At 36.0% G+C, this 20,356-nt stretch overlaps 1 protein-coding gene across 8 annotated transcripts in view; it reads left to right on the top strand.

Moving 5' to 3' along the window:
- The first annotated feature begins 10,789 nt into the window (after positions 1–10,789).
- The window catches only part of RYR3 (ryanodine receptor 3), a 218,861-nt gene continuing 209,294 nt past the window's right edge, over positions 10,790–20,356 (top strand). For all 8 annotated transcript variants that reach the window (XM_032189404.1, XM_032189403.1, XM_032189400.1 and 5 more), the window contains exon 1: positions 10,790–10,945. In XM_032189404.1, the coding sequence (XP_032045295.1) occupies positions 10,895–10,945 (51 nt within the window). In that variant the 5' untranslated portion in view covers positions 10,790–10,894. The remainder of the gene's footprint in view (positions 10,946–20,356) is intronic.

The raw sequence follows: 20,356 nt of genomic DNA, 5'->3' as shown, positions 1-20,356 counted from the left end.
CTTACACAGGTGAAGTAGCATAACTGCTATTTCTAATACAGTTGAGGTAGGATGAATCTGCAGAAGGCAGTTCAAGGCTTGTGTGCACTTGTTGAACAAATGTTCTTAACAGACAGATCCTTTCATATGTACCTATGAAAACACAGCTGAGGACAGGTAGAGGAGGATAACTCTGGTGGAGGAAAAATACTGAAGAACAGGTTTGTTACACTGGGAAATTAAGAGATGAAACACAAAGAGAAACTGGATATTTTACAAGCCCTGGATATGACTCATTTTGAAATTCTGCTGTAAATCTAAGCTACCATGAGCTTTCCTTGGGCTGTCATTGGGCTTAACCCTTTTTTTGTTGTTGTTCTTGTTCTCCTGAAATAATGCTATCATGATCTCTGATCCTGGAAGTTCAGAACAAGTTGGGGGGAGGAGGGGAGGGGGGGGGAGAAGGAATAAATGTTAGATAATGTTAGATAAGGCTTTTTCATAGTGAGATCCAAATATGAATCATGTAAAATTTCTTTTCCAATATCATCTTCTGTGTACTTCTTTTTATTTTAAATGCCAGGTCAAGTAGTTTCTTACATGGACAACTAGCAATTTAACCATTATGTGGAGATCTTTACAGAAATAAATGAAAATCTGTGAAGGCACCAGCAGATATGGAAAAACAAGGGTTAAAAATGGCTTGAAATAACAACAGTAATAAAAACAATAATAATAATAAGGAACACTTCTCTCAGTGCTCCACTGATTTCAGAGATCTTTTAAGGAGACCAGAAAGCCTGCTCTGTCACAAGAGAATAGCACTGGGCACCAGACCCTGCAATGCTGTTCTTTGTCCTGCTGGTTTACCCTGAAAACAAACAATAAAATCTTCAAACTTTCAGACAAAGGGGAGAAAACACAATGAACACCAGTTTTGCCTAAAAGGTCTGTTCATACCTTAGTGTGTTGTTGCAGATTAAGAACTTCAGCCATTTGAAAAGGCCTCGATAGCTGGCATCCCTTGTGCTCAGTGGTGTGCAGCACTGATTTTGGGCCCAGTATCTCAAAGCTTTTATGTGAATGTAGGTGAATGAAATACATGAGAGAGTGAGTTTGTTAAATGAACGTTAGAGATTTCTGTAAATAAATAACACCCAGTAAATATTGTATGCCAATTGTAAATATTGGTATATTGTTACGCATTTTTAATACGAGTAAAAAAAAATACCGATTAGCAGAAACAATAGAATAGAAAAAATAGATAATGGTTCAGAAATCTTTTATATGTGCCATTACTAGATTTGTTATCAACGTTTTATGAAACATCACCTTTAGAAGCATGGAAGTTGTTAAAGCTACCGAATGATGGTTTGTTTTGAAATGATCATTAAGACTAATTCGTACATAGTCATTTTCATCCTTAGACCTGAATGGTCACTGCATTCAGATTCTTAAATTAAGATCTTCCCAGATGAGCTATGTACAAGTTCTCTGAGTGCTGAGCAGAATGTTTAATATTTCTAGCTGCACTCCCAGTTTCTGCTACAGCCTCACAAATATGTAGCGTGCGTTCTCAGCATTAGAAAATAGCTTTCAGAAAGAAACATTCTGTTGAATGATCATGACAACTGATGATTGCAAACAGACCTCCACTCTGACTGTATTGTTAGAGTTTATTGTAGGCACTTTATCAGATTTGTGTGTAAAAAAAAAGTTAAAGCAAGGAGTGTGTCATTTCTTGGATGGAAATGGACGGGTCTCTGACTGGTAAGAATAATTAAACTGGATGTTTATGAAAGCTTTATAAAGAAATAGAAAGGGATGTGTAGTAATGCCTGCCATATTTTGAAATGTAACATTTTTACAAAGAAGCATGAAACTTTTTAGAAGCAATCCCATAATATTTGCACATAAACTTTACTCATTCCAAGTGGGACTGTGAGAATTAATTGATGCAGGCATGACTACACCTGTGGATGCAGACATGCTGCTGTGAGTGATCAGGATGGACCCAGCAGAAAGGGATTCCAGCTGTGCTTTTGGTTGAGCTAGTTAGAAAGCAGCGTTGCTAAAGGCACCGTGCTCTCAGTGGACCCCTGTACACCCTGAGAATGCTTTTAGAAAAAAACAAATGCAAGAGGAGGGATACCAATAACAAATATTCCACAAGCAGTACAGTGGGATGTTTTCCTTTCTTCATAATCCCAGATTTTTACTTCATGTCTTATAAATAGATGAACGCGAACAAGAGCACAGTAGAGGTGAACACACAAGATGGCGGCTGGGCCACTCCCGCCCACAGGCCACAGCCATGTTGGGCCCTTGGTGCAGGTTGGGGCCAGGAAGTTTGCCACAGGGACGGAAGTGTTGGGCCACGAGGGGTGAGCTGTAAAGGGCCTCCAAACGTGGTGGAGATGGAACCGGGAAACAGGTGACTAAGTGAGGAAGGTGGGTCAAAGATGGGTAAGGTGTATGTGTGAGGAGGGGATGAAATGCAAAACAGAGGGAAAGTGAGACTGGGATGGTGGAAAGATGGGTTTGCTTCATGGAATTCACTACAGCAGAGGTGAAGCGTAGAAGAGAAGGGTGCTGCAGGCTCACAGGTGCTGCAAGTTTTGGAATAATAATTTAAAAAAAAAAAAGGGCAAACAGACTCAAAGAAGTACATGTTTATTAATAATGCCTCTGAAAGGAGACCCAGTTTTTCCTTCACTCTTTGTGCAGATAGCGGCTAGCCATGCATTGCATTCTCTGAGGAGAAGAGAGGGCCAAGCCCTGGGAAATGTGCGTGTAGAAATACAGAAAGAGCAAAGATGAAATTTGCGGTTGAATTTATGAGGTCTTAGGTAAAACAAGTAGGTAGCAAGTAGAAAGCTAGGCAGGATGTTAGTAAATATTTGTTTGAAGGTAGGGAAAGGAGGATGAGTGTTATACCTTGAAGTTGCCTCGCAGTACATGCAACCTGGAGATGTGCAGTAGCGGAGATATGATGGTGCTATGCTGTGGAAATGAAGAGGTGAGAAAATCTTGTTTGGACAATCAATAAAGGATGGAAAGTGACAGTATCAATGGGAACTAAAAGCCCAGTTTGTGCATAGGTTGGTAAATCTGACTGAAAATGGAAAGTAAGGAAAATCAAGTATTTATGAAAGTACAAATGTGGGAGAGAACATGACCTGCAAAGTTGCAGGAAGTTTCCCTGTGGATTGTATCTAGGCCAGATTATGCAAAGGCTGTACGTGTACTTAGTTACTGTAATTCATAAAAATAAAAATAAAAAAATTGCTGAGTACTCTACACGTTTTCCTTAAATTGCAGTACTTTAATTGTGAACCAATTTTAAGATTAAAGATATTGTGCAATGACTTTAAGATAGAAAGAGCATTAGCTAGATTAGACTTAAAATTGCAATTAAGTGTGTTCCAAGCATATAATGTTTTAATTCGTCTCAGTGGTGTTACATAACATTTCAGTCATTTTATAGGGAACAATACTTACACATTCTTATTTATTACAGATTCATTTATTAGTGCATGCAAGTAAAAATGTATTTTCAACTTGAATCTTTAAAGGTAAAAGTTTTAATTCTAGAATGAATCAAATGCAGGTCTCGGAAAAGATTATTTATTTGTATATTTATTTTTGCAACTGTATTGTAGTTACTACATACAAATGTTTAAATAGAACCTTCAGGTTTTGAAATCCTGTTGTTGTAGATTAACAGCAAATGAGAGGATTTGTGAAGGATATTGTGCCAGACTTGGCACAGTAAGTTCTGTTACTTCTTTCTGAAGTACTCACAAATGGCCAGTACTAGAAACAGGAAACTCTGATGAACTGGCTCTTACTTTGACTGAATGAGATGTCTGGTTAGGCATTGGAACAGGTTGCCCAGGGAGGTGGTTGAGTCACCGTCCCTGGGGGTGTTTAAGAAAAGTTTGTATGTGGTACTTTGGAACATGGTTTAGTGGGAGATATTGGTAGTAGGGGGATGGTTGTACCAGATGATCTTGGAGGTCTTTTCCAACCTTAATATTTCTATGACACTATGACTTGGCAGTCTTTATGTAACTTTCTAACTTTATTTGTAAATCTAATATAAATGTTTACACACCTTTTGAGTTTATGTTTCTGTTCCATTTGTGTTAGGTCTAACTAGAGCTGGAAAAGTAAAGACCATTATTATTTGAATAAATAAAGGTTGTATATTGGTTATGCCCAGAAATGATACCTGAAAATTATGCAAAATTATATCTCTGCTTATGACCTTCCTAAAGAACCGTTGAACTAACCTGGCAAAATGTCACCTGCAGATATTTTTCTCTGTAAAATTATACATCAGTAATTCATTGCACTGCTCTGAATGGTATTTTTGAAAGTCTGGCTATTTGGTGTGAGATAATGCATTCTGGACGAGGATGTTTTATTGTTTTATTATAATTTTAGGGAAACTGATGCAGACATTAAAGCCAAATAGTCAAATATTTTTGTTAGCATTGTGAAGTCAGCTTGAGTCATCTAGAATTGGAGATTTAGGAGAGGTTTAATAAAATCATTTTTAGCAAACTTTGAAACAAGAAAGTCATTCTTATGTATTAGAATTTTAGGTTTAGGAAGAAACTTGTGAACACTTTCTTTCTTTTTTTCTTAAAAGAAAAATGAGATGCAGTACCACAGTTCATCACAACATAGACTGCAGTTAAAAATGTGTTGAATCGTCTATAATGAAATTGTAAATGAAATGTCCAACATTATAGGTTAAAATAATTTGTGAGATTATGCTTACCAATTTGTCAGACTTTTTATTTTCTTATACCACCAGATGGCAATCCAACATAAACTTTTGAAGATCAGTGGATGAGAATTGATTAGAAGGGAAACAAAACAAAAGTATCTTGTATCTTATATTTTATATAATATACCTCTTATACTTCTTGTTTTCTGGTTTTCTTTACCACATTTCAGTTTCTAACAGTAATAGAATTTCCTGTGTTTTCTGGAGGCTAGGCTAAACTCGCAGACCAGGATAAATTGGATTTCACTTATTTTAGAGGACCATAGCTGTTTGTATGCTCAGCTGAAATCTCTTCCTCATCTTTCTTGGTGTTAGCAAGTGTAGCCAGAGGTTTTTCTTCTCCCCAGTAGGATTATCGGTCTTCCTGCTGTCAGTATAAATACAATTAAATGTTTTGCCAGCAGAGAGAGACAACAGAAGAACACTGTTTTTCATTCTGTTTCAAGATGCCAAACATATTGTGGCACTGAAGTACCAATAACTTCTTACATTATTTTGCTTTCTCTAATTAAGGGGTCAAAGGAAGTCAAGTACTTCTGAATAGTTTTTGTTGTTGATACCTGAAAAAATTCCTCCACAATGAGGAACTGAGAGATTACTTGAGATAGAAAATTTGAAAATGGAAACGTTTCTGGACTGCAAAATAATACTGTTGTTTAAGTTTTAAAGCTACTTATAATACCCTGTGGTCAGAATTTTGCCTGTAAGATAATAATAGGCTGCTCTGTGACCATATGACCAAGTTTAAAAAAAAAAACGTCTATTACTAAGAATACATCAGATTTAAGAGGGAGTGAAGACCTGAGTTTGTTTCTTGGACCTGATCTTCAGCTCTCACAGACTGCAGTACTGAAGAATTAGGCAAAGAGAGGTTCTGTAATCAGTCTGATGTTTTTGATTAGTAAGTTAAATTTGCATTTAAAATAAAATTTCATTAATTTATAATTTAGAACATCTTTTTCAGACCTGTTAAACAATTCTGCTTTGATATAATTAAAAAAATCACTTGTGTTACTTCAGCTATTTCATTTCAAATGGGGTTTAAAGTTAGGTAAATTTTTCAATCTATGTTGAAGTTTCACTATCTTATATTTTTTACTATAACTTACGTAATTCAACAAAATTTAATTGTGTCTTTCAGAGTATAATATATATATATATATATATTTTTTTTTTTCCCCTGAAGCTTTTTCATCTAGAACTTTTTTTTTTCCCTGTTTTAAATTCAAATTCACATTCCCTGTTTTAGGAATGTGAATTTAAAAAAGTGCATTTCCAAGGAATTGTTCAGTTTGATAGTCTACAGGGTTTCTCTGTATAGAAGCAGGTCCTTGTGAGTACCTCAGAACTATGATGCTCAAAACTGCCTTTTCCTCATGCTGAATCTAATTGTGTTGAAATTTATTGGACAATTTCTGAACTAGGTCTTAAAAGCAGTACCGATACTATGTTATTGTTTTTGTAACACTATAATACATTGTATTCCTTTATTATTTATGAACAATTGCATCAGTTTGTTGAAGCTGTTGAAAAAGAAACTTGGAGCTCCACAGCAATGTATTGACACAAGATATGTGAAAAGATCACACAAGATTATTTTTTCAAAGGACAGGAAAAAATGTAGATAAGGTTTAGGAATATGTGTAAATTAATAAAACTGTTATCCCTTTAAATTATTCTAAGAATCTTCTGATGAATGTATTCCTCATCTTGACTAGTTAAGATCCTATATTTTTCACTGTAAAATCTAATTTAGTTTCTCTAGAGTAAACTTACTTACAAGCAACATGCAACTGGAATGTATGAGCAAATTCACAGAAGCAGCTTTTTCTACTGTAGATGGGATGTTAACTTCTACTAAGTGCCTGGTGTTTGTGAACTGGACAAGTAGTTGAATCCCTTCATGAATGGGATAAAAATGGTCAGCATATCAATTTTATTTTTTTTTTTTCGTAAAGGAAATAACATGTTTCCTCTTAATGGCTTTTTATACATGTTTTTGTACTTAGGTGGAGCAGAAAGGATGCAGAGATGTGGTTTTTGAGGACCGTGGGGAGATTATGTGGGATTGCTCACTTTAGACACAAAAAAACATTGACTGAAAATGAAAAATAATTCCTCAAGATTTTAAAAATATTTCTGATATTTTAACATAAGTTGTTGTGGAAGGAAAACATATTATTGCAATGTCCTGTCTTCAAGCAGTGATTTTATTTATTTATTTATTTTTAATTTAATCTTTAAATGCTGTTGTCATTGTCCAACATCACGCTAAAACACTCTTATGTCTAGTTACTGGTGGCTGTTGATTCTGAGCGGCAAATAGAACAGGCACAGCTGAAACTACAAGTTGGTTCAGAAACCCCTTTTTAGCAGCACCTAGGTGTTAGTGCTTAGGTCTGTTACTGCCAGTGGAAGATAACGTTTCGACTGCTTAACCAACAGTCTTAGTTAACTGGTGTTGACTCCACTTCTGAAATTGTTGTAAAATAGATTTTTGGCCAGTCTCTGATAGTGTAACTCAATCTAGAAAGGTAAAATATACACTGCAAAAAGTGATTTAGATTCAGATATTCCTTTGTCATATAGCTAGATGTTTCTTTGGTTCCTTTTATAAACTTTTTATTGCCAGGGTACTGCCACTGTAAAAATTCTGAGCTATTGTTTGGTGGCAGCAGCAGTGAAGCTTGCCAAAAGCTTACCTAGAATCAAGAATTCATGTGAAGAGTCAGCCAGAATCCCTTCAATGTGTTGAAGAATAGGCAGGCGCAGTGTGTTTGTGCTGAAAATAGAAAGCAAATTTTCCTTAAATTGTTCTAGTTCTTTTAAACCTTGTAGAAAAGGCTTTTTTGATAGCTTTAAAGTACAGAAGACTGTCCAGAATGCGTTCAGCAGCAAAGGTACCTGAAATACAGGTTTTAAATTGGTCAACATGAATAGGATATCATGAAATGCATAATGGTTCCAGTTGAGATTGTTTGACCTTTGTGGCTTTCTCGGTGGAATACTTCACCTCACAGTCATCTCCAATTACACAGAGTCACTATATATGTATGCTGTGTGTGATGTGTGATCCTTTTGGACTGATTTACTGCAGTGGTCTGAAGTAACTTTCTTTCAGTCATGGCTTCAGTAATATTTTTTTTTTATTTTGTAAAGAAAGATTATTCAAGACAAGTTGGTGTTAAGAAGTGAAAGGCCTTATACTTCATGTAAATGAGACTTCTGATTAAGTGCAAGACAGATAATAATATAAATAATATAACTGGACAAATCTAGTTGCCAGGGAATTGGAGAGGTTCTGGAAAAAAGCAGTTATGTCTTGAAGATATACATTTCATTATGCTGTGGTAGGTGAATAGTTTTCTCATTCAAATTATAGGCATTGAACCAAACAGAACAAAGTTGTAACAATAGAAATACTGTGAAATGTTTTCGTAGATCACTTGACAATTTTAAAATGAAGAAATTTTACTAAAATGTTTTGGTTTCTGAAGCAAGAAATAGTTTCCCAAAACAGTTCAAAGGTAACTTTGTGAAACTAAGTATCAAATGAAGAAAAAAAGGGATTTAGAGAAAGAAAAACTTACAGATGAATTTTGACGAGTCAGGATTTCAGGTGTCTCACGTGCTGTGTACATGTTACAGTGCTAGAGCTATTATCAGCATTCATTTTTTTTATATGCTTTGTCTTTGTATCAAACTTTCATAGGAACCATTTTGAATGGAATACTGAATTAAAGAAAAACACTTGAGAAGTTTTTATTTATATATATATATGTATGTGTATATATGTATATGTATGTGTGTGTGTGTGTATATATATATATATTCTCTTTTCCATGAGATTCAGGTAGATTGATCTCAGCTCTGCATGTTCAGAATTTACTGTCTGAAAATCTTGCTCTGTTAACAGGAATAAAACATGAGCAGATGTACTGCATTACATTGATTTCTATTTGTGAAGAAACATTTCTATGTTTTGTGAACTCTTGTAATCAGTCTTCTGACCTCAACTTGTTTTCTCAGGATTTTGAGTATTTCTTGTTTATAATCTTCCAAAGAAAAGTAGTATGTCTGACAGGGTGTCTCCTGTAAGACCAAACAGAGGAGCTATCCCTGTATGTGCAGATTTTGCTATGCAATATGTGTACCAAATCTAAACGGTACGTGCTTACCCATGTATTTACATCATTAGGTCTCTCTGCTTCATCTGACTGAATTCTTCTGGTTTAAATATATCCTTATAGTAGACCTAAGGAGGATCTATTGAGTTTTGCTCTTTGTATTTACAAGGAAAGGAGAGAAAACATCTTTCAAAGATGACTGGAATTTAAAAGAAGAAAAATCAGAACAACCACCAAATCAATTCTCTGGCACTTATACATCAAAATAAATAAAAATAGTTTACTGCCACATTGTTTCTGTCATGGACAAAGCAGTATTTTTTTTTTTTTTTTTTTTTTTTGCTCACCTCTGAAAAAAAATATGGGTTGGGGGTGGAGAATTAGATGGGCTGGCAGGGCTCTAGGTAGCCTGACTCACTGTGTTGTGTAGAAGCTTTGGAGTTCCTTCTGTTGTTGAGTAATGGGATTGTCGTATTTTTGACAGAATTTTTTGAGGTAGTGAGAGAGAGTGAAACACTTTTCAAAGTGTTTTGCCCTTGAAGAAGAGAAACTTTTGGGTGTCTCATGGTTTGGCTTGCCTTAATGTTTAATAAGGGAAAAATCAGAATTTGGGGGAGGTGGGGGGGAGAAGGGGGCTTGTGCAGGCAGTGTGTTCTTGGTCCCATGTCTGAAGGATAGTTGTGTATAAACATATTTACTAGTGGACATAGTGCATGTAGTTTCATTTTTTACTTTGCTACATTTGTCTTTGTGGTCCCAAGAAAATTGTTCTTTGCTTACCTTCATGCCTCAGTTTGTTACTTGTAAAGCAGAAACATGCTTTTCCTCAGAAAAAAAGATTGTGCACATATATCTTTGGAAAAGCATGCAGCCATGTAAATGGACACCTCAGATTTTGGGTAAGGCTTCTCAAGGATGCAGTGTGTGGGTAGGGTGTGTTTGCAACCTTGTCATGAAATGCAAGATCGTGTACTAAATTGCTTGACTAAAGCCTCATTAATACTCTTGTCTCCTCTTTCCTTACCTCCTTTCTCTTTTCCTCCTTTCATCCCAGCAAATTTTCTACCAGAGGTGATATATGTGTGGTTTTTTTTCACTTGCTCGTTTGCTGATGTTGAACTAAATATCTAGCTGTTTTCATTAATAACAAATTTCTTCATTATCTATCTTGAACTTAAAGTTATTCTAAATTTTGTTTTAACATGAGTGCTTTATAGGTATTGAACTAAATTTATACCATCTTCTATGTATATTCAGTGCGGTTTTTGAAATGCTACAAATAAAATCCTTCCGGTCCTTAGGGTATTTGTTTAAATGCCATTTAAAAGGATAGCACAAATAACTACACATAGTAGGTTCAGATCGTTGTTTTAGAAATCAGATTTGCAGCTGCTTATGCAGGGAAGCAAAAAATGGTAGTTATTGAAAGAAGGCTGGAAACATCTGCTGTCAAATTCAGCTTATCCTATGATGATTTACATCCTCCTACTGCACAAATCAGTGGCTTCAGAGTTGCTGAATTTGATACATTTCAGTGCAAAATTGGTTACCCTGATCTGTGAAAATGGAAGTGCAAGCTCTCCTTTCATTAACACTTCAGCATTATTGCTGTTGTGACCAAACAGTGTCTGGGAAATAAAAATGAAATAAAATAAAGCAAACCAGCACAACCTAGTGATGCATATAATGCTTCCTGCAGTACCTTAACGGTAGGGTGGTGGTGTGCTTTTTTTTTGTGTGCCTGTAGGGTAGAGAGTAAAGAGCGAAAAGGAAAGGGATTGCTTGCTCTGAGCTGTAAAAGCAGCGCAGTTGGTTCTGGCAGTGAGGGGGTTGACTGACAGTCTGCAGTGCAGTGGAGTTTGCTGAGCTCCCTATATGGCTGTGGATTAGCTATATGCTAATACTGATAGGAGAAGAGGAGCTGTACTGAGCGCAGTGAGCTGCCGGTGGAGGCGATCAGAGTCTTAGCAGAGCTGACTCCTCAAGAGCCATGGCTGAAGGGGGTGAAGGAGGGGAAGATGAAATACAGTTCCTACGAACTGTAAGTATCTGCTTTTTATAGGCTATGTAGTACATGATTTTGTGTCTTGCGTCTTATTCCTTTTCTGTTGTATTAAAAATAAAGTGTTATTTCTGTGCTGGGCTTTGCCAAATGGGGGAATTGATTTAGTCAGTGGAAAAAAAAAAAAAAAAAAGGCAAGAACATGAGCTTTAATAGCATCAGGCATTCTCAGCGTATTCTTCCTTGAATCTGCTCAATAGCCAGTTTGGTATATGGAGACCTATTTCCGCTGTAATCCCCTGTGTTTGAAGCATCCTTGTCAACTTTGTACTTTGGTTTCTAAATGTAGCATGCCAAATATCTGACCTCTGAAACTTCTGTCTGGGTTAGATTTCACTGACATTAACAGAAGCTTTGCAAATCAGAGAGGCTGAAAATGATGAATAAACCAAGCAAGCCCTTGATGACCTCTTCCAATAAACATGCACACAGAAGCACATTTGTGTATAGGGAATACCAACAGATGTTGATGTGGGGGCTCTGCAAATATTCTGGGGTCTTTCCTCTGCTTAAAAGAGGCTTATTTTAAAAGGACCTAAGGATTTATTTGGGAAGGGGTGTTAATTAGTGAAATAGCTTTGACTTGGTGTAATTTTCTATAAAGAACCCTCACACCATTCTTTCCTAAGGCTTTACACAAATCGAGTATGACAACCAATTTGGACTTTTAAGCAAGCAGTGTTCGTACGTTAATTTTTGGAAAGAGGATAATGCCCTTTTTATGTGTCATCTTGTCTCACCCATTATTTTTACCCTGCATGACTAAGAGTGTTTTGTTTTGTAACTAGCATGAAAAATGTATGTATTCCCTCTCTTTCCATACTTTCTTCACATTCATCACAAATAATGTTCCAGAAGGTCTCCCTTACAGTTGAAATAACTTTAAAAGAATAAGGTCTCTAAAATAAAATGTGTTAAGGGCCCAAAGCAGAAGATGGCAAGCCTGATTTCTGAGAGGGTGGGAAATTTTATTTCTGAGAATAAAAGATTAAAGAGTGGTGAAGGTTGCTACAGCTGATACAAATTGTTCAGGTGTGATGAAGTGTCATTAGCACTTTTAAGTCTGTGAGAATTTTGTGGTAGGGGGAAATGGATAACCACAATGAAGAATCCTTTTCAACATCCTTCTCTCCGACTCCTCTTTTTACAAAAGTATCTATATTACACAGTAGATTACTCCACCTTTAGGAGGTGGTGCTTTTATCTGAGTCTGGAGCTTTAAATGAATATCCTTCAATCTTCTCACTTCCTAAGATGTTGCCTTAACTGAGCAGTCTTTGTCAATGATGAAGTGAGGCACTTTGCCTGTTTATAGGTAGCCTATATATGCTATGTGAGATGGCAATTTATGCAGCAATTTACGCTGCTGTGACCCTTTCCCATTTTTGTAGAACACCATTACACTTCTACCCAACAGATAAACAGAGATGGGGACATAAAAAGAGAAGCAGCAAGTGAGACTAGGCAGAAATGTTTCTTTTACTAGGTGTTAGGAAATCTTTTACAGGAAAAAAAAAGGCGTCTAGTTTTCTTTCTTGGGAGCCGCAGCTTCTTTCCTGTGAACAGTCCTATCAGTTACTGTTTTGTCCTTCTGAGCTTTACCATCATGGAGAAAGGATCAATCATTTCACAATAATAAATTCTTCCTTTCTAAGTGCAGGTACTGAATGCTACGGATGTAGGCTTTCAGTACTTGTTACTTACAGGTTTTATTGCTGCCTAAACACTGTGTTTGTATATACAAACACGAATTGCAGTAGCTCTTTAGAACTCTAACAGGGAAATTCCTGACTGATCAGGATCATTCCCAGAGGAGAATATTTTTGGGCATTTGAATTGTTAGTGAATGTTTCTCAGGCTTGTGTAGCGGAATCTTGTGAAATTGTTGGTTTCCCTTTTCTTAGTTTTGCGTCTGTAGGGAGAAGTGCTTTAGGATGTTATAAAGACCACTTTGCTCTCAGAGATAACTCTTTCTTGGTGAGGTATAAAAGGAGATTAAACTGCTCTTGATCCAAAAAATATCCTATGGTTGTTTTTTTTCTTTTTTTCTTTTTTTTTTTTTTTTGTTTGTTTGTTTGTTTGTTTGTTTTGAAGAGCAGAAGAATTAACTCTTAAAATGATACCTGTGTTTATTTCTAGGGAGCAGCAAACTTGTGGGCATGTTTATAAATTTTAATGGCAATCTTTTCATTATCACTTTCTGCTCCAAAGCATTCCTCAGATCTGATTAACTTGGCAGCAATGGGGATGACAAAAAACTTGAGAACAAGTTCCAGAGAAGAGGGTGAGAACACTTCCACTGTTGTCATTGTTGTAGTAGTATTCAGTACTCATTCAGTCCCAGTTATTGTGTAAAGCCTTTAATGTACAATGATACTATTTAAAGGAAGATACTGCCAATAAATTGTAATTCCCTTTCTTCTTTTTTTCCCTGACCTGTAAGTTCAGGATGAAGGAAATATATAAACACACACTTTTTCCTTATACTGCTATCTTGCTGCTGTGTCTTTGTTATGAAAGCTTTTTTTTGATGTTCTGTTTCTTTAATGATGCTTGGAATTATTCCTCTAGTTTATAGTTGGTGGCTTTCATCCAGATTTGACTCTAAGTATTCAGTGTATGTGCACATGCTTGTGTGTCATGGATAGAAGGGAGAAGCAAAACCTTTAATTCACATGCATAGTATGCAATACTGTTATCTCTTAGTTTCCTGTCCTAGTAATATTTGTTCTTTATATGACTTTCCCTGTGTTGTTTATTTGGTATTCCTCCTAAGATATGAATACATGAAAAACTTACGATGGTAACATATCTACAGCATTAGTGAGAAACAGGTATGTTAATTCATGCTGTTTTGAGATAGCATGTTGAAGGATACAGAGAGAACTTTGCTACCTTTGGCAATGTGGACAAATGAGTGTAGAGCATTTTCATTCAAGCCTTTCCTAGCTACTGGGACTTAACTACTGTGACAAATTGTCAGTCTCTTCCTCTGTGGAAATTGTTCTCAAGTTCTTTGTCATTCTTGCTGCTGTGCGGGTCCAGAGAAGGGTGACGAAGCTGGTGAGGGGCCTGGAGAACAAGTCCTACGAGGAGCGGCTGAGGGAGCTGGGCTTGTTCAGCCTGGAGAAAAGGAGGCTCAGGGGCGACCTTATTGCTCTCTACAGATACCTTAAAGGAGGCTGTAGTGAGGTGGGGGTTGGCCTGTTCTCCCACGTGCCTGGTGACAGGACGAGGGGGAATGGGCTAAAGTTGCACCAGGGGAGTTTTAGTTTAGATGTTAGGAAGAACTTCTTCACTGAAAGGGTTGTTAGACATTGGAACAGGCTGCCCAGGGAAGTGGTGGAGTCACCGTCCCTGGAAGTCTTTAAAAGAGGTTTAGATGTAGAGCTTAGGGATATGGTTTAGTGGGGACTGCTAGCGTTAGGTCAGAGGTTGGACTTGATGATCTTGAGGTCTCTTCCAACCTAGAAATTCTGTGATTCTGTGTAATCAAATATGAAGTGATGTCTTGGAACATACGGCTTTCATGTTCCTCCATCAGAAATACCTGCATAGTCACCCGCTAACAGAGAGCATGAGTGGAGGTCACCCACACCCAAAGTGTAGGGAGTATAGGAGCACTTTAAATGTAATGAAGCCTGACAAAGTTATTTCCTAGCTTAGGGTCTGAATTATGGTGATGACATTGGTTAGTTGGTGACAAAGGCCTTTACACTTGATTCTTTTTGGACTCTTATTCCTTTAACAGTTTATGTCAATGACCTGATATTAAACACTTTGATAAATGCATCCAATCATCTAAATGTTTACAGACAGGAATGGGAGATTGCTTTCTGTCATAGACTTGTAGTTATCTGCAATAATTAGCAGAATACTGGTTTTATGAAGATCTGGAATAGAATACATGGATTTTTATTTTTTTTCAAGATCTAGACCATATACATAATGAGTTTACAGATTTCTATTCAGGTATATTTTCCTTAATCACAGAATCAGAATCATGGAATGTCTCAGGTTGGAAGAGACCTTAAAGGTCATCTAGTTCCAACCTCCCTGGCATGTGCAGGGATTTTTGATCATTTAAATGTTAAATTGCTTTTCAGACTCAAGATAATTGGATGGCTTATCTAATTTTATATGTGGATACGTTTTCTTGTTCATATTTCTTGAAAATGAGGTTCTATGATGTCCAGATGTAAATGAGATGGGAAGTGATCTCAATTTTACAATATGAACTCAATTCAGTAAAGTACGAAGTTTCTATTAATAGTTAATTACTGGGGAAATATGGGAATTGTTCTTGGTGAGTTGTGTGTTATTACATTTATATACAAGTGATATAGAATCTAATATATAAGTCACAAAGGCTAAGAACGCTTTAAAATCAAATTAATGGAATTTTCTTGAAGCCCCTTTGAGGGAGCTGGCACAGCTTCTGCTGACTGGACAGCTGAATGTATTCCATGGTATTGTCTTCAAATGAATCAGGACATTTGTCTGGTGTCACTGAAGTGTACTGCATTTCATGATGCATTAGTTGTCTGTTAGTTACTTCCTTGTAGGAAAAAAAGTGAAATGGAAGAAAGAATAATTTTATATAAAATATGAGTTACTTCTAAGAACAGATATGTATTAGGAGCTTCAGTGACTTTTTGAATTAAATGTTTATGTATCTGTGTGTTTATCTCTGTGTATTAAATCTTTCCATTTTCATTGTATTGCCACAACTTTTAACAACTGTGTAAGAGTATACTCTAAGAACAACAACAAAATTAAATTTCTGTTCTACATGTATGTTTTTTCCACTTATTTTAAAAAGTTATTCAATTACATTTCTTTTTTTCTTAAACTTTTAAAATAGCTATAGTGTTAATAAACAAGTCACTCTTCTTGCTTTTCTTGTTTTTCAGTTTCTACCATAGAAATCACACCTAATTTTATTAATTTACCCGGAGTTAAGTTTCTTGTAGTGTTTTTCTCTGTAAATAGTGTTGCTCTGATTATTTTTACCTATTGAATTGCTACTTCTACTCACTGCATGTGTTCCCAGTTATATAAGTTCACCCAGTTTGTCACTATTTTGTGATTAGTTAGTATTAGGTAGTATTTTGTGATTGAGGTTGATAATATGACAGATTTTGCCAGTGCTGACATTGTGCATCATATGCTGTAGTACACTGTGAGTGATTGTTTTTGATGAAATATAAAGACAAGACCTGCAATCTTGCAACCCTTTTTAAGGCAGGATTTGAAACAAAAGCTCTACCACAGTATAAACATGACAATCATGCTTCAGCCTGTATAGTGTGTATAGTTTTAGCTCTGGACATGCTGGAGTAGTGACTATATTTGTGTCAGAGCTATTTTATTCATTTGTAACAATTAATCTCTCTTCCGGGGTGAAAGCCTCTGAGCCTCCTCTTCTCCGGGCTTGTTCAGCCTGGAGAAGAGGAGGCTCAGGGGCGACCTTATTGCTCTCTATAGGTACTTCAAGGGAGACTGTAGCGAGGTGGAGGTTGGCCTGTTCTCCCACGTGCCTGGTGACAGGACGAGGGGGAATTGGCTTAAGTTGCACCAGGGGAGTTTTAGGTTAGATGTTAGGAAGAACTTCTTTACTGAAAGGGTTGTTAGGCATTGGAACAGGCTGCCCAGGGAAGTGGTGGAGTCACCATCCCTGGAAGTTTTCAAAAGAGGTTTAGATGTAGAGCTTAGGGATATGGTTTAGTGGGGACTGCTAGCGTTAGGTCAGAGGTTGGACTCGATGATCTTGAGGTCTCTTCCAACCTTGAAATTCTGTGATTCTGTGAAATTGTCTCATTCAAGCAGATATTTCAGGCTCCAGGCAAAGACCAGTTCTTTGGGGAAAATGCACCATGTTTAGATATAAAATGAAACACATTTCTTAAGTGGTTTGATACATTTAATATGATGAAAGTTGTTTGAAATTTATTTAATGACTGGAATTTTGTAGCTCCTGCCCAGGAAAAGACGGATAAATGATGTAGTCACAGCTGCATTATAAATACATAGAATTCGATATCATTTGTCTTGATGTACTTGGATCTTGCTTGTTTTCTGAGTAGGGATCTTGTGGTTTGTTCTGAGCTTTTGGTACAGATGCAGAAAAAATAAAATACTTGTGCCCCCAAATCTTTCAATTAAAATAAGATGACAGAGAAAGACAGAAAGGGGAATATAAGAAGGCAATGAAAAGATACCCACCATGTTGCTACGTAGTTATTTTCGTGTTCTGGTTTCAGAAACAATTATAAAATTATGCTGGTGTCATGAGGAAGAGAAAAAAATGCTTTAATAAATATTCTGGAAAAAATGAAATTGCAAGCTGGTAGCTTATTGGAAGAATATAAAGGAAGGCAGAAAGGAGAAAAGGTGAATACAGTTTTTGAAGATGTAACAAGGGGACAATGAGGAGTTGCATCATGATTAGTTAGAGAGATATTGGATTTCACCTGTACCCATGAAAGGTAGGTGAGTTTAAGACTCCTGAAGGTGTTAGAGTTACAGTCTAGAGATGGCATGTGTGTTTGGTCGGTTACCCTGATACCATTCTTGTTTGGTGTGAAATCTATCCAATAGACTGTAAACCTATTTTTCCCTGTAAGGGAGTACAGCAATATCATTCAGAGATGCATGGTACAGCATTGCATGTAGTATTATATATGATGATCTTCTAAAATCTAAAGCCACATCAAACACACATGCTTCTCCTATTCCTTTTCTGCCAACTGAAGTTTTGCTCATGTCAACAGTAATTTTCTCCCCTATTAACTATGTGCATTAGAGTTATGCACATACTCTTTCTCATTTTCCAGTCTTCAGCACTGTGAGATGTTACACTTAATGAAACCGAGTTGCAGTTTTGCCTGTTCATATTGGCCCAGTCAATACCAGCTAAAAAACAAAGTAGCATTGCATTACGTGATATTAGCATCATGCTTTACTACTGTTTCTTTCTACAGCTTAAATTTAAAATTTGCTACTTCAAAAAAAAAAAAAAGTGCATGTTTTAAATATACTACATACAGGTGGTTGTTACAAATAATTTTAAGATTGAATAGATCTAACCCCTTGTCAGTGTCCCCCTTGTCACATATTATTGATAATGCATGTCTGCTGAAATAAAATCAAAAGGAAAACTCTTAAATCTCACCTCAGAGAATCAGCATGTTAAAGAATTTTTAATAGGACTTGTGACTATGCAATAATCCTAAATGCATATATTTCCTATCTTCCCCCCAGTTCCAGTGGTGGCTGCTCTAGGGATTGCTTTCTGCACAAACTGCTTCTTGGTATCTGAAAGAGCAATTAGTATCTTCAGAAATAAACTAGTGATGTTCCCACGGTTTTATAGAATATAGCAAGTGATCTCTGTGCCTTTTTTCTAATCCTCTGCCATGCTGACTAGGTATGATTCGTATTGAAACCCAGCTGTTAATACTGCTTCTTTCTCAGTTCCCATGACAGTGCTGTGACCACATCGCCAAATACTGCCAGGTTTCATTAGATACAGATTCCAAAAATTAAAACAGAATTTGAATCAGGGAAGAGGGGAAAATAGATTTGACACACAGTTATTTAGAATACACTGAACTTGGTGACAGGATGCTGCTTTGTAGTTGTGTATTTGTTGACTTCATTCATGAAATGTATATTTTTCCAAAGGACACTTAATAGCAGTGCAGAAGCATAATAACTATAGACCTCTATGGATTGTAAAATCATCCCTATTTTGGAAAACAATTGCAAGCATAAACACACTTTAAAAGATACAGAAAGAAAATAGAAGACATTAATGTATGCCTCAATGAATATTTTGGTTTATTTGCTCAGCGTAGAAATATAATTTGAACATTATGTTTTTAATGTGATTAAGAAGTCGCCAGACAATTCCTTATGCCTGTTAGAATATTTTTGGAGAGTACATGTTCCTGTACACATAACAAATGATCAACTATCTTAGAAAATCCAGGCAAATAAGAAGGTATGATGGAAGATGAAATACACCAAGAACTTGAATATCTGTGTGTAGATACCTGTTTTAAGTAACCTTAATCTCTGTAGACCTCAGATTACACTAGCAAGACAGCATAGTTTTTTTTTTTTTTTTTTTCAATTCTTTTGCCATAGTTACTGTTAGTGTGAAGAAAAAGTGAGAAATTGTGCACATCGTTGTCTATAATCAAGGTGTTAATTGCATTCAGAGATATCTGCAGGAAAGATAGGGGATCATACCTACCCTTCATACATGTTGGAATTTTAGAGTAGGAATTTATTGATTATGCTCTAAAGAGTGTTATTCTCCAGTCTTATGAAGTAATAATTTTCTTCTAAGAAGATAAAGCTACAATTGTTTTCTAGAGAACTGAGAACAGCTAAATCAAGACATGAATTTTTGGATTACATGTAGTTATGTTATTTCGGAAATTATTTCTTATGGGACAAAAAAAAAATAGATGTGAAGGTTTACTCTTCATTGTTCTTTATGGAATGAAGGGTATATTAATTATTTAATACTGGCAAGTATGTCTGCAGTTACACTCTTATCCTGCCAACTGTGCCAGGTTCTGACCAAAGGTAAAGAAATCTCATTATGTATACTATTTGTAGTTTGATACTGAGTAAATTGTGTTGCATTAACAGTAAATTAAGTGGGAACTATAGAAGCAGAATGTGGTAGCAGTATTTGGACTCTGGTAGCAGTGTTTCTACCTAATGGATAGGGTAGACAAGATGTAACTATGAGAAAGTAACTGTGTACCACTATTTTAAAATGAATGTTTGTTTAAGGAACAGATTTGTGAAAGCAAAACACTTTAGCAATGAATGTTAAAATTTGTGAAAGCTATACTGTTTTGAAACATTTAATCATTTACATGCTTTGAAAAGGTTGCTGTGTGTGTGTGGGGGGGGGGGGGCGGGGTGTAAATGTCCAGACTTTTTTAAAAAATCAGATTAGAATTTATAGTACAAGTGAGTCCCTTCAATTCTTGTTATTGGGAAAACCTAAACGTATTTCACAAAAGATTTACATCTATATAAGTCAGTCTAATAATTAGCCTACAGATCCTATTTTGAGTTCATTAAAGGGGTGGCTGCATAATGTTTTTTTCTAAAACAGCACAAATTTCTCATGATTAGAATGCAGTGGAATCTGTACATAAATCTTTTTTTTGTTGTTGTTGTTGTTAGGAGAAAAAAATACCATTGCACTTCCTGTAATCTTTTTCCATTAAACAGAGCTGTATGTAACTACTGTGAAAAGTCTTCAAATTTGTAATGAAGTTTTTGAATTTTAATGAAGTTTTCAAAGTCCAGAAAAAACAGTATTTTTATGGTTCTTCCATTACCTAGCTGTATTAATGTTGT

Source organism: Aythya fuligula, chromosome 5 (assembly GCF_009819795.1).
Source record: "Aythya fuligula isolate bAytFul2 chromosome 5, bAytFul2.pri, whole genome shotgun sequence".
Taxonomy (NCBI): Eukaryota; Metazoa; Chordata; class Aves; order Anseriformes; family Anatidae; genus Aythya; species Aythya fuligula.
Note: the sequence above shows the minus strand (reverse complement) of the source record. Positions and strands in the feature narration are given on the sequence as shown.